Below are 18,962 nucleotides of genomic sequence, written 5' to 3' on the forward strand. Positions count from 1 at the left end.
CAGTCCCTGGAAAGTACGCGTGCGACGACCCAAGGGTATGGACAACGTGTCACTCCAAGTACTAACTCATCCGATGTAAGCCCGGTTCCGGTTGAAGAAAAAGGCAAACGTGTTAAATGTTACAATTGCAACGGATTCGGACATATAGCGGCAAAATGTCCACAACCTTCGAAGAAACCACGATGCAGTAAATGTTCAAAGGTTGGACATGAGACAAAAAAGTTTACAGCGGAATCAAAAGTGACGGTTGCTAAGATCGACAGCAACATAGGTGAGCAAAAGTGTATTCCGCCAATCGTCGAAGAAGTCGAAGGTGAAGGGGTAAGGTATCAAGCTTTAATAGATACCGGCAGCGATCACTCGCTAATAAGGCAGTCAGCTACTATGACTGACGCACATACGGAGCCGACTTATCAACGGTTGCAAGGGTTTGGTGGTTCAATTGTTGAGGTAACACGAATTGTAAAAATGCGAATCAAGTTTGGCGACAAAGTCATTGAGGCAAATCTGTACGAGGTCCCGAACAACATGCTCAATTATGATCTGTTGATTGGAAGAGATGTGCTGTGCGGGCAGGATAAACGGTTGATCATTGACGCAGGGTCAATGATGCTGCAAATTAAAACCAGGAACCAGTTTAACATTAATAAAGATCTGAAGGAGGACCAAAGGCAGAAGGTACAAAAACTGTTAGCGGATTACGATGTCTGTTTCGCAGAGGGTATTTCCACGCTGGGCAGATGCAAGACAACGTCGATGAACATTGAGGTTGCTACTCCAGGTCCGATTGTAGGTAAACGGTACCAAGTACCATTCGCGAAGCAGCAAGAGATCAACGATATTGAAGGAGCTATTGGCTAACGACATTATTCGGCCCAGTGTATCACCCCATGCAGCATCCGTAGTTCTGATAACAAAGGCCAACGGCGAGAGCAGAATGTGCGTAGATTATCGCGCGTTAAATGCGGTAACCGTGCGGAAACATTTTCCGATGCCAGTGGTTGAAGAACAATTGTCAAAGTTAAGTGGCGGGCGATTTTTCACAACGTTAGACATGACCAGCGGGTATTATCAGATACCCATAGAAGAAGAGTGCAAGAAATTCACAGCATTCTTCACACACGAAGGCTTGTATGAATTCAATGTGATGACATTCGGTTTAGTAAACGCGCCGATGGTATTCCAAGAGATGGTCATACGAACTATATCAACACTCAAATCACGAAACAAGGTGGTTAGCTACGTCGACGAGCTAATTATAGCCACATCGTCTTACGAAGATTGTATTACGGTACTACAAGAGGTTTTGGAATCGGTGAAGCGAGACGGTTTGACATTGCGGTCTTCTAAGTGCGTGTTCCTCTCCAGTGAAGTCAGCTTCTTAGGACACGAGATTTCCAGCGCGGGTATAGCACCAGGAGAGGCGAAGACGTGGTGTATTAAAGAGTTCCCACAGCCAACAAACGTAACTCAGGTAAGGAAATTCCTGGGATTAACTGGATTCTTCCGAAAATTTGTAGGGGGATACAGTCAGATAGCAACCCCATTAACCACGCTATTGAGGAAGGACGTTAGCTTCCAATGGGCAACACCACAGCAGGAAGCATTTACGAATTTGAAAGAGGCTATAACCAGTAAGCCGGTACTGACTTTGTACGACCCTCACAAAGAGCACGACGTACAACGGATTCCAGTCACGTAGGACTATCCGGAATTCTGTTCCAGCGCGAAGACGACGGGGAAAAACCAGTTTTCTTCTAGAGCCGCCAGTGTAGCGAAGTAGAAGCACGGTTTCCAAGTCACGAGCTGGAAGTACTTGCGATAGTCGAAACGTTAACCCGATTTCGCATGTATCTTCTCGGCAAGCCGTTCACTGTGGTAACCGACTGTAACGCTATCGTTACCACAAAAGCAACAAACCTCCCGCGTACTGCTAGATGGTGGTTAAGACTGCAGGAGTACGACTTTAAGACTGTTCATCGGCAAGGCCATAAAATGCAGCATGTCGACGGGATGAGCCGAGCACCTAGCTTACCGCCAAGTAAGTGTCAAACGGTAGCCGAAAGCATTTTAGCTGTCACCACTGAAGGTAGCAGCGATTGGGTATTCTTGATGCAAATGCAAGATCAGAAATTGCAAGAAATCGCAACAACGTTAAAGTCAACATCCACATCCGCAAAGCAAAATCAACAAGATTACGAGCTACAGAGAGGAAGGTTATATCGCAAGATTAATGGCGAGCGGCGTTTGGTAATTCCTCAAGCGATAAGATGGCGGATCACGAAAGCATGCCATGATGACTCAGGGCATTTCGGAATTGAGAAGACTCTGCAGCGGATTCAGAGAGATATTGGTTTCATCGAATGAGGCGGTACGTTAAGAGTTATATAGCGGCGTGCCCAGAGTGCTGCATCTACAATACCGTTCCGATCACTGCACATCGACCATTTGGGACCGTTCCCCAAAAGTAAGAAAGGGAATCAGCACATCATTGTTTTGGCCTGCACTTTTCCAAATACGTAATTTTGAAAGCTGTACGAAACACCAAATCAGCACCAGTAATTAGCATGCTACGAGAGGTGATGACCACGTTTGGTCAACCGGTTCAACTCACAACCGATCGCGGAACAGCATCACCTCCAAAGACTTCGAAACATTTTTACAAGCTCACGACGTACAACACATAAAAATAGCCGTAAAGACACCGCGAGGCAACGGTCAAGCAGAAAGGGTCAATAAGACTATTTTACCAGCTATACGAACGACGATGAAGTCTACGAAAGAGTGGGACTTGATTTGCTCACGCTACAGTGGAGTTTCAACTCTCAGCCAAATGCGACTACAAAGACGAGTCCGAACGAAATCATTTTCAACTACAACTTACGAGACTACAGTCAAAACCGTTTGATCCAGGCACTTCACGACGAACCGGATCCGCAGGATGTGAACAAACGAGATGAGTTACTTACTCGAGCAAAAGAGAATATCGAAGCAGCACAATCGAAATGGCAACAACGATTTAATGAACGCCATCAACAACCGACACGGTACAATGAAGGTGAGCTAGTGATGTTCAGCAATGTGTCGACAGCCACGGGAGAGACCCACAAACTAGACGCCAAATACAAAGGTCCATATGTGGTCACCAAGATATTGGACCATGACCGGTATATTGTCGAGGACTACCGGATGCACCGGTGACCCAGCGACGGTACTGTAGTGTACTATCCAGTGAACACATGAAACGGTGGTGTCAGCTTAACCCACAACTCGAGGTAGACGACAACGACGACAGTTCTTCGGATGCCTAACCGAGGTCGGTTAGTGATAGTCAGGAGAGGCCTAGCGGTAAAGTGAGAATGGGGAGAGCGAGCGAGCAGTCAGTCAAGTACGAACAGCCATGCGGAACGTTTCAATAACTNACACATGAAACGGTGGTGTCAGCTTAACCCACAACTCGAGGTAGACGACAACGACGACAGTTCTTCGGATGCCTAACCGAGGTCGGTTAGTGATAGTCAGGAGAGGCCTAGCGGTAAAGTGAGAATGGGGAGAGCGAGCGAGCAGTCAGTCAAGTACGAACAGCCATGCGGAACGTTTCAATAACTGGACAATCGAATTGAATACTTAACTCTGTATCATATAATTTATTAATAAACTATCTATTTTACTTGTTATCCTACTACCCGGATTACATCTTGACACATAGAAAAGTAATAAAAGTAAAAGTCACTAGTATTTTAATGCAATCTTGCCAACAGCAGTGTTTTCTACATACACTTGCATCCAGAACTCTCTTGGTTCCCTTCGTAGTATTTAATATTCAAAGCTGTCTTCACTGATGTCCAGAAGGTTTTCAAAATCTTAATTTGTCATCTCAGTAGGTTTAATTTTGGGGTCACATGAAAACGGGTTTGTTATCCTGTTGTAGACATCCTCAGAGTCAATGTTGGGGAAAATATTCGACAATGGTTTTTTCAAACCTGCCAAGTTAACGCTGGTAATGCGCGTTAACGCTAAGAAAATAACTTTTATGGCTAATTTTACGAAAGGAAAAATCATTCTCCATTTTATGTGCCGGTGAAACCGGCTGTCATCAATTTTTTTAGCGTTAGAAATTAGGGCTGTCGATTTCTGCTCGCACATTCTCGAGCATTCCGATACCCGGGAAATCAAGTAATGAAGTTCTCGACACTATCTCGGGTATCGCCTTTCTTACGAGCAATTTCGATTAGTTATCGAGACGCACGTATGTAAGAGCTTATCGAACGTATTAAAAACAAAACTAGAAAAAAATGTACATATGTGTAAATGTTAAATATTCTATTGTCAAAAACAAAAACGTTTGTGCGTATAAGAAGAATTTAATTCGATGTATATGTGTGTATGTATGTGTATTATTAGCGTTTGATGGCTACAGCAAAGAAAGTGAGTAAAAGTAAGAAATGGACAGTGGAATCTGGAATTTGTAAAGCTCCTCCATATGGTTGGACAATACAGACCTCACTGGAAAGGAGCATGCACATGGTGATATTCTGGAGAGCGACGAGTATTGCGCTTGAAAGAAATTCAACAGTTAAGCGGTTAAATACCCTAAATTAAATACGCTGCCTTAATTACACCATAGAGAAGCTCGCGAGTATAACGAGTTTTTCGATACATGAGAATCTCGTGAGAAAGCGACCCCCGCGAGAAATTGCTTCTCGAACAATCTCGGGAAATCGAAATAAAAATAAAAATCTCTACGTGCTAGAAAAAACCAAAGATGTATTTTAATTTCGAAGGCCGCTGTTATCTTCGCAGCGTCATGCAATACGGGTTTTAAATCTAGTGGCGGCATCTTCCTAGTCGCCAGGGAATACCGACATACAGTGACTGCTCGTGGTGTTTTCTGCCTCTTGCTTCATCCTAGACATCGTTCCTTTCGTTTTTCCAACCACTGCAAATATCTGCACACTTGCTCCATTTCAAACCAATATTTCTGTACAAATTTGTCGATAGCTTTAAAAACTTCGTCGCTATTCTTCGATTTTTATTGCGAATGGGCACCTCACTAACACGAGAAGAACATTCAAGTCCCACTACGTCGGTGCTTTCGTCAAGTTGCAAACTAAAAAATTCACAAGTTTTCAAAATTTTTATAAGTTCGTTTTCGACTGCCTCTAAAATCGTGTTGATTCGCTCTTTCACAGTGCGATTGTGAAGTTCCAAAAAATAAGTAGCATATACACGTGCGCGAAGCTGCTGCGCTTGTTACGAGAACAGCCCTGCCAGAAAAAAATCCGAAAATTAATCCGAAAACGGGAAGAAAATTGGATGAAACGCGGATTAGGCTTACAAAAGTACCGAAAATGGTTGTGAAAGGGGTACGTTTTCAGCAATTTCTAAAAGTTTTCTGATTCAATTTTTCGTTCGCTTCGCTTAAGAGCGAAATACACCTCACAAACGGCTTGTCAAACCAAGCGAAATGGCTGCAAGCCATTTGTGTTGTTTATGGGGTTTGACGAGCCGCTGAAGGTAATTTTAATAATAATCAAAGTTGTTTTAATTTTCTGGCCGCCAAGTTGAAGTTTGATCAAACCGCTTTCGTTGTGTATGCAAAGCTTAAAGAATTTGCCCGCACCACTAGTATACTCTAGCCACTAGAGGCACCCCAGACATACGCTCGCGGCACCCCAGGAAAGCCTGGTCTACACAACCGATTTATCTCTTATGATGTTTCATATGCGAGCGCCCATAACAGGACGTGCAGTTAAACTGCCTGGCATCCTATAAGCCTCACTCCGCCTTCCTTTAAGCCTCTTGCATTAGGCTTGGCGCCGTTGTTTTACTCGCCTAATTACGAGATCAGTAATCTGCGGTTTTTAATCCTCATCCAAGTCTTCACGTATTTGATGACACCCGCGTCCTTGGCTCCAACCACGTATATTTGGAAAAGCTCTCTTTTAACGGCAAAATTGTTGTCACCAAAAATGCATGAAAAGGCGATTTTTTAACATAATTTGACTTTGAATCGACCTTTTGAATTCTTGGCCCTTGATATACACATAATCAATTCATAATTTCTGAAGAGATCCGATTGATACACCCTGATACACAATTTATATGCTTATGATTTGAATCTAAATGACCGCAACTGACATGTAAGAATGATGTTTAAAATTTTAAAATAATGTTTTTAATTAAGTTTATAATGTGTTAAATGTAAAGTATACCCAAGACTGAAATCTCGTTAGGAAATGAGACGAATACGACCACTGATTGATAAATATGCGAAAAACTGGCGATCATCGTTCGTCAAAACAGACATGTTTGTACAGGGTGGCCCAAATAAGACAATAGGGGCTGACTTTCTCTTATACATATCAGACATCCACATATAACCTATCCGAGCTTCTTTTTACCAACTTCAATTTTTCGATTTTCCTTCCCTAACTCGCCGAAATTACGCACTTTGTATCGGTTGCCAAGGGTTAAACTTGTTTTTTTATTCAAGACGAATGGAAAATTATATACCAATAAAAAAAAACATATAAATATTTTTATATCATCTCCGTATTTAGCCGTAATTAGTTTTGGCTAAAAAACAGGCATTTGGACCATAGCGCATTGTGACTGTTGAGGCAGCGCGTGATATAAAATGAGTGATGCCACAACAAAGGGCCGCCACTAAGGCCATACTTAAATATTTCATTAACTAATCTTTTAACTCTGGAAGGAAACATTAATTATCAGATTTAACGTTAGAAAATAACCTGCAAAACAGTTAACTATTTCGTACTAAACTGACAAAAAATTACCGGGACTACTGCAATCATTTTGACCGATTCGTGTACTTACCTCGTCGTCTTCATCGAAAAGTTGTTCCGCAATAGCTTCTCTGGCCAAGCCCTCGTCAACATGATCTTCTTCGCCGTCACTTTCTTCTTGAAGGCGTCTAAGCCGTTTGAACCGTTTCTAAAACATAAATATAACAAAAAAAAACAAAAAAAAACATTAGTACATGCCAAACTTTATTTAGGTTCAAAAAACATTATAGCCTAAGGTGACGGGCAGTGGTTTGTATAAATAAGAAGAAAAAGCATTTTTGATAATTTTTTTTTGTATATGGGAGGTTCCATGGGAAAGCGGACATCAGTGCAAAAATTATTTTCTTTATAAAACTAACAAACGTGTGGATAAGGCATTTGTAAAAATCTAAAATCAACCAAAAAATAACAAATTAAAGCTTTAAATGCATTTTTATTAACTTTTTTTGAAATAAAGTTGTAGGTAAATTTTTTGATTGAGTTTAAAGTAAAGGGTGAACACACCAAAACTGCGACACTTAGAGATTACTACCAGAAACAAACTAGAAGGCTTTGAAATTATTTTTTTTTTGTATATGGGAGGTTCCATGGGAAAGCGGACATCAGTGCAAAAATTATTTTCTTTATAAAACTAACAAACGTGTGGATAAGGCATTTGTAAAAATCTAAAATCAACCAAAAAATAACAAATTAAAGCTTTAAATGCATTTTTATTAACTTTTTTTGAAATAAAGTTGTAGGTAAATTTTTTGATTGAGTTTAAAGTAAAGGGTGAACACACCAAAACTGCGACACTTAGAGATTACTACCAGAAACAAACTAGAAGGCTTTGAAATTTTTTTTTTTTTGTATTATATAACTTGGAAGTTTATATGTTATTAAAATGTTAAAATATTAGTTATTATTTGCTCCATATGCAACTGATCGGTATTTTCATCGCACACGCGCCATCATGTTCTCCACGACTGCATCATCGACTTTACGCGATGCGCACAACTACTTTGTTTTGCACTCTTCAATATTTTTTACTGTTTCCCCTGTTTTCTTCCAGATTCCTTTGACAATTGACCAATATTCCCCAATAGGACGTAGCTCTGGGCTATTGGGTGGATTTCAGTCGAGAGGTACAAAATTGATGTTATTTGCAATATACCACGGCAATGTGTCCTTGGCATAGTGGCAGCTTGCCATGTCCGCCTACTACCTTATATGTTGATAACTGACAGAAGACGCTTTTTGAGGCACTCATCCCGATAAACTCGATCATTCATTGTCCCCGATCGGATGCTCTTACGGCCATAGGAACAAATAGCTTGCCAAACCATGTTGTTTTTTGGAAATTAGGACTTCATTTTCAGCTTACAACTTTCAGGGGCATTTTGACGACTTGCAGCAGTATAAAAATCTTGGCCTGCAATATATTTTGAATTTTTAAAGCAGTAGGTTTTTTCGTAGTCCATAACAATGCAGTTGTATTTTTTAATTTAGAATCCATACAACTTCCGACTGCGGGATTTCGCTGTAACATTCTACTTTGCGGCTCGGTCTGGCGCTGTTTGAGCTGTAGAACATCTCAATGAAGCTTTCCGCTTTACCTTTTGTACGAAAAACTGCGATCTCCGTACGGATTTTGTAAAATAACCCGACAAAACCTTCGGATCTCGCGAAAACGCACTGAGGCCCTTCCGAGCACTGTTTTTATCACTTCGACCATGCTAACCCCCGCTCCCTGGTTTTCTCGTAACTGCCATGCCTTATGTGTACCGATTAAAACCCTGCAAACTGTCGAATAATGCAATCTTTAATTTTTAGCAATTGTACGTGCCGGATCATTTATAAACTCGTGTAAAATGGTTTGTCTCGTTTCTAACTCGGTTGCCATTTTTAACTCAACTAGGAATCAAATTCAAATGAAGCTTCGTCTACGTCCAACTAAGGTCATGGTCAGCTTATGGTATTTGAACTTCAAAATATTGAAATCTTTTTGGGTAAGTTATAAGCTTCCCAAAGTGTCGCAGTTTTGGTGTGTTCACCCTTTAGGTTGTGTTGAATGCACTGTCAAATAATTTGCGATTCATAATACAAGTGTTTGGTAAGAAAAATATATAGTGGAACTCATCTGCTTTTAACAAAATTGTTATACATATATTAAATTGTGTGACTGCTTTATCTATATTATGAGTTATTATTAAGCAGTGTTGGTCTTGTCCCACCCGTGACAAAAGAAGCTAAAAGTTGCAAATTTTTTATTTGAAAATATTTTCCACAATTGCATTGTCGTTTCCACGCAGTTAGATAAGAATTATTCAACAGAGAAGCATGTGTGGGACAGTTGTCAGAGGTAGGTTTATAGAGCTGATAAGCTTTATTTGTTTGCTGAGGTGGACGCAGGAGAGGAGGGAGGGATGCGCGGACTCGTCCATTATCTGTATATCCTTGTGGTCAGCTGATTAAGTTAAGTTACATTTTGACCAGTTTTGGTTTTTTATTTTGTCAATCTAATGTTTATAGCTTTTTTTCTATAAAAGTCTAGCACATTATTTAACCAGAACCACATAAATCTACATTTCAAACTTCTTACAAACATTATAAAAAATCAATAAACTTTAACAATTACACCCAAAAATTTTAAACGTTTTGTTCAAAATTTTTAGGTATGCAGTTTTGTAGTCCAAATTTAAGTAGGTAAAAGTGACGATTTCAAGACGCTAGGAAATCCCGTTCATTTTTAATAATTTTTTTTTTTTGGCTGACGGTGCTAAGCATTTTCTTCTAAATAAAAGGCACAATCCTAAGATCAAACGTGAGTGAATTTAACCCCTACTTGGCTTCTTATATTTTTTAATAACTAATCTTTATATATGGACCACGCTAAAAGCTCCTTTTCATATACCTATGGCCTACCCGTGACAAATGTTGTCCCACCCGTGACAGGAATTTCTGATTTTTTGTATAATAAACCATAATTTTTTTTTGAGTTTTTGCTTGGTTTGAGTTCCTGGCTCTTTGTTTTATTATAAGACATCAAGTTCACACAGAAAAGTGAAATAAATTCGCAGTTTACGTAAACGATATCTGCTCCAAAAACAGGTTCTTTTTTTTTTGTCCCACCCGTGACCGAGGAAATAAATCAGATTTTTCCATATAAAAGTAAGCTGAAATTTTTAGTATTTTGTAATCTTACTAATCTTACTAATATTATAAATGTGAAAGTTTGTATGTTTGGATGTTTGGGAAATCTTCACGCGGAAACGACTGAACGGATTTGCATGAAATTTGGTACGCAGATAGCTTATGGGCCAGATTTGTTAAGAGTTGCCACCTGTTAAAAAAGTTTAATTTATTTAATATGCGGGAACGACTGAATGGATTTGCATGAAAATTTGCAAGCAGAGAGAGAAAATAGGCGAATTTTTTGGAAGAGTTGCCACCTGTTAAAAAAGTTTTGTTAAATTAATACGCGGAAACGACTAAACGGATTTGCATGAAATTTTGCACACAGATAGCTTATGACCTAGGTTAGAAAGTAGGCTACCTTTCTTAAGAGTTGCCAACTGTTAGAAATGTTTAATTTAATTAATACGCGGAAATGAGTGAACTGATTTGCATGGAAGTTTTTACACAGATAGCTTATGAGCTAGGTTGAAAAATAGGCTACTTTTTTAAGAGTTACCACCTGCTAAAAAGTTTAATTAAATCAATACGCGGAAAAGCCTGAACGGATTTGCATGAAATTTTGCAAGCAGATAGCTTATGACCTACAGTGGAAAATAGGCTAATTTTTTGGAAGAGTTGCCACCTGTTAAAAAAGTTTTAATTAAATTAATACGCGGAAACGACTGAACGGATTTGCATGAAATTTTGCACACAGATAGCTTATGACCTAGGTTAGAAAGTAGGCTACCTTTTTTAAGAGTTGCCAACTGTTAGAAATGTTTAATTTAATTAATACGCGGAAATGAGTGAACTGATTTGCATGGAAGTTTTCACACAGATAGCTTATGAGCTAGGTTGAAAAATAGGCTACTTTTTTAAGAGTTACCACCTGCTAAAAAGTTTAATTAAATCAATACGCGGAAAAGCCTGAACGGATTTGCATGAAATTTTGCAAGCAGATAGCTTATGACCTACAGTGGAAAATAGGCTAATTTTTTGGAAGAGTTGCCACCTGTTAAAAAAGTTTTAATTAAATTAATACGCGGAAACGACTGAACAGATTTGCATGACATTTCGCACAGAGATAGCTTATGACCTATGTTGGAAAATAGGCTACTATTTTAAGAGTTATCACGTATTAGGAAACTTTAATTAAATTAATACGTGGAAATGACTGAACTGATTTGCATGAAAGTATGCACACAGGTAGCTTATGACCTAGACTGGAAAATAGGCTACTTTTTTAAGAATTGCCACCTGTTTGAAAATGAAATTTTGCTCAAAGATGGTTTATGACCTGGATTGAAAAATAGGCTACTTCCTTAACCGGTTTTCCGATCAGAACGGAATTTAGTACACTTACTACGGATTTCGGAAGGATGGTCTTAGACTGAAAGTAAGTCCGATAACTCAAGGCCCCTCCCATACAAATTGGAATTTTCATATTACATACATATCTCTGGAAGTATTTGTGGGAGAGAACTGAAACTTGGTATAGTGATATGTATGTGAAATCAATGTTGGCATTAATCGATTGATGTTTTAATTAGTTAGTTAATTCGATTAAATTCAATCTGATTACAGTTAATCATGATTAATTTTAATCCGACTAAACAGTTAACCGTAACCGCGATTAAAAAATTAATTTTTAATCATTAACTCTTAATTTGATCAAGTAGGTTTGGTGATTAATTAAGTTATGCTGGAATTTCCCTGTGCACACAAAGCAAGTTAATCCGGTATGGCTAAGTCGGGTTTCCTCATCAATCTAAGCAATTTGGTGTGCATTTTCATTAAGATATATATCAACAAACGTTTTACAAACTAGGTTTGTAAAAGTTCCCAGTTTATGTATTACTAATAACAATAATTATAATTTTTTTATATTATGTGCTTTTTATAAGCGTAAAACACAAAATAATTACTATAACTGGTGTTTGGTTTCAAACTCGGACAAACTAGACAAATTAATCAGATTTTATTTTTAATTGGATTAACGATTAATGTTTTAAATTAATTAAACGTAATCGCAGCCAGCGATTAACGATTAAAAAAATGTTATCATTAATCGTACAGTTGATTACGACTAATTAATTTTAATCGTCAAACGCGATTAACATTTTAATCGTTAATTTTTAATCGTTAATCAGATTAACAGTTTGCCAACACTGTGTGAAATCATGTTCATATTCACGGAGAAAAATGGACGTTTTTGGAAAAGAGGCGTAGCACCTCCCATACTGACTGAAAGTTTCATATTGCATATCTCTTCAAATGTTTGGGGTAAAGCACTCAAGCTTGGTATGGAAATACATATGTATGCATGTATGTATGTGAAACTAATACCATACTCATGGAGAAAAATGAGAGTTATTGGAAAAGGTGGTGTGGCAACTCCCATGCAAATTGATTTTTCTATGCTGCATATCTCTGGAGGTGTTTATTGCAGAGGACTGGAACTTGGCACCGAGATGTGTATACAAAATTAATTCCATACTCATAGAGAAGAATTTGTGTTATTCGAAAAGGGGACATGGTTCCTGCCGTACAAATTTACTGTTTTATACTGCTTATCTCTAGAGGTGTTCATGGTAGAGTACTGGGACTTGGTACTGGGGTATGTAAAATCAATTCTAAATTCATGGAAGAAGATTAGGGTTATAAGAAAAAGGGGCGTGGCACTTCCAGTACAAATTTACTTTTTCTTGCCACATATCCCTGGAAGTGTTTGTGGAAGAATACTGGAACTTGGTATGGAGTTGTGTATACAAAATGTATCAATTGCTCATGGAAAAAATGTGAGTTATTAAAAAAGGAGGCATGTCGCCTCCCATACATACTAAAAACTTCTTAATACATATCTCTGGAAGGATAGAAAATCTCTCGAAGTATTTTAAATTTGTTATGGAGATTTATTTTATAAGTGCCGTACTGACAGAATAAATTTCATTAAATGGAAAAGGGAGAGCCGGGTTCGGCCTTATAATCTAAAGCTCTCTTGAGGCATTTGCTACAGTAATGAGAAGTGGTATTTTATCAAGGCCAGGTTACTAAATTTGAGTTGGAAATATTAGAACTCGCCGTGGCACCTCCAAGAAGGTTTCACGTTCACGCGTCGTATACCTGGAAACCTTTTAAGGTAAACTTAGAGGGAGGAGAGAGGAGATTTTATAATTTCATAGTTTTAAACGGCCTAAATACCTTAACTCGCTTAAAAAATAACGAGCTATAACGAAATGGGCACAGAAATAAAATCTAACATCATTAAATTATTTTTCATATTTGTATAAAAGCGCGGGGTGAAACCCGCGGGTATAAGCTAGTATTTTATAAATATTATAAATGTGAAAGTTTGTATGCCCGGCTCTCCCTTTTCCAATTAATGAAATTTATTATGTCTTCCACAAACACTTCCAGGGATATGTGGCAAGAAAAAGTAAATTTGTACTGGAAGTGCCACGCCCCTTTTTCTTATAACCCTAATCTTCTTCCATGAATTTAGAATTGATTTTACATACCCCAGTACCAAGTCCCAGTACTCTACCATGAACACCTCTAGAGATAAGCAGTATAAAACAGTAAATTTGTACGGCAGGAACCATGTCCCCTTTTCGAATAACGCAAATTCTTCTCTATGAGTATGGAATTAATTTTGTATACACATCTCGGTGCCAAGTTCCAGTCCTCTGCAATAAACACCTCCAGAGATATGCAGCATAGAAAAATCAATTTGCATGGGAGTTGCCACACCACCTTTTCCAATAACTCTCATTTTTCTCCATGAGTATGGTATTAGTTTCACATACATACATACATATGTATTTCCATACCAAGCTTGAGTGCTTTACCCCAAACATTTGAAGAGATATGCAATATGAAACTTTCAGTCAGTATGGGAGGTGCTACGCCTCTTTTCCAAAAACGTCCATTTTTCTCCGTGAATATGAACATGATTTCACACAGTGTTGGCAAACTGTTAATCTGATTAACGATTAAAAATTAACGATTAAAATGTTAATCGCGTTTGACGATTAAAATTAATTAGTCGTAATCAACTGTACGATTAATGATAACATTTTTTTAATCGTTAATCGCTGGCTGCGATTACGTTTAATTAATTTAAAACATTAATCGTTAATCCAATTAAAAATAAAATCTGATTAATTTGTCTAGTTTTTCCGAGTTTGAAACCAAACACCAGTTATAGTAATTATTTTGTGTTTTACGCTTATAAAAAGCACATAATATAAAAAAATTATAATTGTTGTTATTAGTAATACATAAACTGGGAACTTTTACAAACCTAGTTTGTAAAACGTTTGTTGGTATACAAGTATATCTTAATGAAAATGCACACCAAATTGCTTAGATTGATGAGGAAGCCCGACTTAGCCATACCGGATTAACTTGCTTTGTGTGCACAGGGAAATTCCAGCATAACTTAATTAATCACCAAACCTACTTGATCAAATTAAGAGCTAACGATTAAAAATTAATTTTTTAATCGCGGTTACGATTAACTGTTTAGTCAGATTAAAATGAATCATGATTAACTGTAATCAGATTGAATTTAATCGAATTAACTAACTGATTAAAACATCAATCGATTAATGCCATCATTGATTTCACATACATATCACTATACCAAGTTTCAGTTCTCTCCCACAAATACTTCCAGAGATATGTATGTAATATGAAAATTCCAATTTGTATGGGAGGGGCCTTGAGTTATCGGACTTACTTTCAGTCTAAGACCATCCTTCCGAAATCCGTAGTAAGTGTACTAAATTTCGTTCTGATCGGAAAACCGGTTAAGGAAGTAGCCTATTTTTCAATCCAGGTCATAAACCATCTTTGAGCAAAATTTAATTTTCAAACAGGTGGCAATTCTTAAAAAAGTAGCCTATTTTCCAGTCTAGGTCATAAGCTATCTGTGTGCAAACTTTCATGCAAATCAGTTCAGTCATTTACGCGTATTAATTTAATTAAACTTTCCTAATACGTGATAACTCTTAAAATAGTAGCCTATTTTCCAACATAGGTCATAAGCTATCTCTGTGCGAAATGTCATGCAAATCTGTTCAGTCGTTTCCGCGTATTAATTTAATTAAAACTTTTTTAACAGGTGGCAACTCTTCCAAAAAATTTGCCTATTTTCCACTGTAGGTCATAAGCTATCTGCTTGCAAAATTTCATGCAAATCCGTTCAGACTTTTCCGCGTATTAATTTAATTAAACTTTTTTAGTAGGTGGTAACTTTTAAAAAAAGTAGCCTATTTTTTAACCTAGCTCATAATCTATCTGTGTGAAAACTTCCATGCAAATCAGTTTACTCATTTCCGCGTATTAATTAAATTAAACATTTCTAACAGGTGGCAACTCTTAACTTTCTAACCTAGGTCATAAGCTATCTGTGTGCAAAATTTCATGCAAATCCGTTTAGTCGTTTCCGCGTATTAATTTAACAAAACATTTTTAACAGGTGGCAACTCTTCCAAAAAATTCGCCTATTTTCTCTCTCTGCTTGCAAAATTTCATGCAAATCCGTTCAGTCTTTTCCGCGTATTAATTTAATGAAACTTTTTTAACAGGTGGCAACTCTTAAGAAATATAGCCTATTTTCCAATCTAGGTCATAAGCTATCTGTGTGCAAATTGTCATGCAAATCCATTCAGTCGTTCCCGCATATTAAATAAATTAAACTTTTTTAACAGGTGGCAACTCTTAAAAAAATAGCCTATTAACCAATCTGGCCCATAAGCTATCCGCGTACCAAATTTCATGCAAATCCGTTCAGTCGTTTCCGCGTGAAGATTTCCCAAACATCCAAACATACAAATTTTCACATTTATAATATTAGTAAGATTAGTAAGATTAGAGTTCAAAAAACACATTTTTGAAATTCATAAACACTACATCAAAATATTGTTATTTGTGAGAAAAATAGTCGCGTATTTTATTAATTTGGAAAAAAATTTGGAGGTCGCGCTAGTCGGTTTTTTATAAAACCGCTGATGTTTTAAATTTTTTTATTTTGGTGGCATGTTAANTTTCACATTTATAATATTAGTAAGATTAGTAAGATTAGAGTTCAAAAAACACATTTTTGAAATTCATAAACACTACATCAAAATATTGTTATTTGTGAGAAAAATAGTCGCGTATTTTATTAATTTGGAAAAAAAATTTGGAGGTCGCGCTAGTCGGTTTTTTATAAAACCGCTGATGTTTTAAATTTTTTTATTTTGGTGGCATGTTATAGGGCAGCTGAAAATGTTGTTTTTACTTGTAATTACTCAGGTATTATTGGGGTATATTCCCTTAATTACATACCTGCCTTGGACAGTTAGAATGGGCCTAGTGTCCGAAAATATGCTTTCGAAAACAGACCGCTAAATTTAAAACGTTGATACTGAACGTTTTAAGCATTGTCATGGGTTCAAACTCGTTATCAGGAGGTTTCTGGGGTCGCTGATTACGCATCTGATGTCAGTTTTTCAAAACTTAAAATGGCGGTACCAATATGGCGACAACTTTTTAAAAAATTAGTAGATTTGTTCGAAACTCGGTACACGGTAGTTTTTGAGGTCGCTGATTACAAATCTAATGTAAATTTTTTTTAATTCAAAACAGCGGATCCAATATGGCGATCAATTTCTTAAAAATGACTAAGCATTATCATGGGTTAAAACTCGTTATCAGGGGGTTTCTGGGGTCGGCGATTACGAATCGGATCCAATATGGCGATCAGTTAAAAAAATGATTGGATTTGGATCCGCCATTTTAAATTTTGAAAATCTGCTGACTCATATTCGTACACAGAAACCCACTGGTAACAAGTTTCAACCCATGACAATGCTTAAAACTTTCAGTATCAACGTTTTAATTTTAGTAATGTTTTAAGAATTTGATAGCAAAATGGGATCAGCCATTTTGAATTTTAAAAATTGACTTCAGATTCGTAATCAGCGACCCCATAAATCTCCTGGTAACGAGTTTGAACCCATCGCAATGCTTAAAATGTTCAGCATCAACGTTTTAATATAGCAGTCTCTTTTCGAAAGCATATTTTCGCGCACTAGGCCCATTATTACTGTCCAAGACAGGTATGTAATTAAGGGAATATTCCCCAATAATACCTGGGTAATTACAAGTTTTACAACATTTTTGGCTGCACTATATCATGTCACGAAAATAAAAAAAAATTAAAACATCAGCGTTTTTATAAAAAACCGACTAGCGCGACTTCCAAAAAAATTTTGTTTTCAAAATAAAAAAATACGTTTCTTTTTTTTATCCAACCCAATGTCCTCCCCGAAGTCGAACCCATTAGAAGAATGGGAGGAGCTGAAAACTGCGTTTCCTTTGTTGTTCTGTTCTTTGCGAACGATTGCTTTCGAAAGCAGGAGCAACATAACCGCGTCAAGAAATCCGTTGACTGGCAACCATTTGGAAAAACTTCTATTCTTGGGAAGTGCAACAAGAGAAGACTTTTTTCGCTGAAATATTTTATTGATGTTTTCTTAAATAAGATTAACCTGTAATCTTTTCCAATGTGTATGTATCTGTGTAAATACCATTCATCATTAAACATATAGTTCTGCTATGTAACGGAGTTTTATTTCTTTTCAGTTCATAAATTATTCAATTTTATTATTCGGAGTTTAGGATTCCCAGAGGATGATTAACTTGCGATTTAAAAAATTAATTTAACTTAATACGGAATACGCAATGAGTACCGATACGAGTAGGTATCGATACTTAAGGTCCGATATTTTTCAGGCATCGATACTTTTTTTCGAGACTACTTCCAAGTAAAACTATCGCTACCTGCATGGTATCGTTTCATTCCTAATAATAGGAGAGTCACACTTTTATTTGTGAAAATTTCCCAATGTTATTTCCGAATTATATGCATATTTGGCTAGAAAATATGTACTGTGGTCCTGTTTTTTGCATTCACATAATCTACACAACATACGTTACCTGATGTTTGTTAATAAACCATCGAAAATTATGTGTCCGAATAGAAACTGTCGAGTCATGCGAAAGTTCGAACTAATTGAGAATTGCCAATAGGCGTATCTTAAGCAGGGATCACACGATTTGTACAATTGTACACAAAATGCCAAATTTAGATTTGTCCTCATTTGCGCATTTGGATAGCGATGTACAAATTATTTGTTTTGCGATCAGACGATTTGGCTGCTAAAGATCCAAATGATTTGTCACACATTTGCACACGGCAGTAAAGAGACAAATGTTGTCCATATTAATTCACACGATTTAACCAGTTGGTCATAAATACTTAAACAGCTGATCTGGTGTCAACCATACTTTTGCATGTATAATTTCGTGGGCACGCTATGTATGTATACTAGAAAACCAAATAGTCGGACAAGATGTAATTCAAAATGAAAAAATGTAAAAAATTAAAAGTTTGCGTATACTTCGTAAGTTTCCTCCGCCATTTCTTAAGATAAACTAACAATTAATACATTGTTGTAAACAGCGGAATGTCTTATTTTAAATCATATACATACACATATACGTATTTTTCAGCGGGTTAACAGAAATAAAGTTAAGAGCAAATATACCTATGCTTCAACCTATGAAGCACGCGGTTTTCGACCTCAAGCCCAGATTTTGAAGGTGTGTTTAAAATTCTGAGTATGCAGATTTTTCTGCTTGATTAGACCTACAACACGTGTGAACCTCGAAAAAAGTATATTAATTTTTTTTTGTAACGCAGTGTAATGTAGATCGTCTTTAATAATGTGTATATGGGGCGTTCCATATCAAAACGGACGGGGTTCAACCTTCATGTGTTTGATTAGTTTCAAATTTTTTGGGTTGATGCATAAACACCGAGAAACCAAATCGATCATGTGGTGATAGACGGAAGGCACGCTTCCAGTGTTTTAGACGTACGCACACTCCGAGGCCCAAACATCGACTCGGACCACTATCTTGTTGCAGCCAAGATACGCACCCGCC

General features: G+C 37.2%; 1 protein-coding gene across 1 annotated transcript in view; it reads right to left on the minus strand.

Moving 5' to 3' along the window:
• Spt6 (transcription elongation factor Spt6) overlaps positions 1-18,962 on the minus strand; it is a 213,282-nt gene that overhangs the window by 110,357 nt on the left and 83,963 nt on the right. The window contains exon 3 of the mRNA XM_017609383.1: positions 6,841-6,957. Coding sequence (XP_017464872.1) covers positions 6,841-6,957 — 117 coding nt within the window. The remainder of the gene's footprint in view (positions 1-6,840; positions 6,958-18,962) is intronic.

The sequence above is a fragment of the Rhagoletis zephyria genome, unplaced genomic scaffold (assembly GCF_001687245.7).
Source record: "Rhagoletis zephyria isolate East Lansing unplaced genomic scaffold, Rhagoletis_zephyria_1.1 Rzeph_scaffold_00222, whole genome shotgun sequence".
NCBI classification, from domain to species: domain Eukaryota; kingdom Metazoa; phylum Arthropoda; class Insecta; order Diptera; family Tephritidae; genus Rhagoletis; species Rhagoletis zephyria.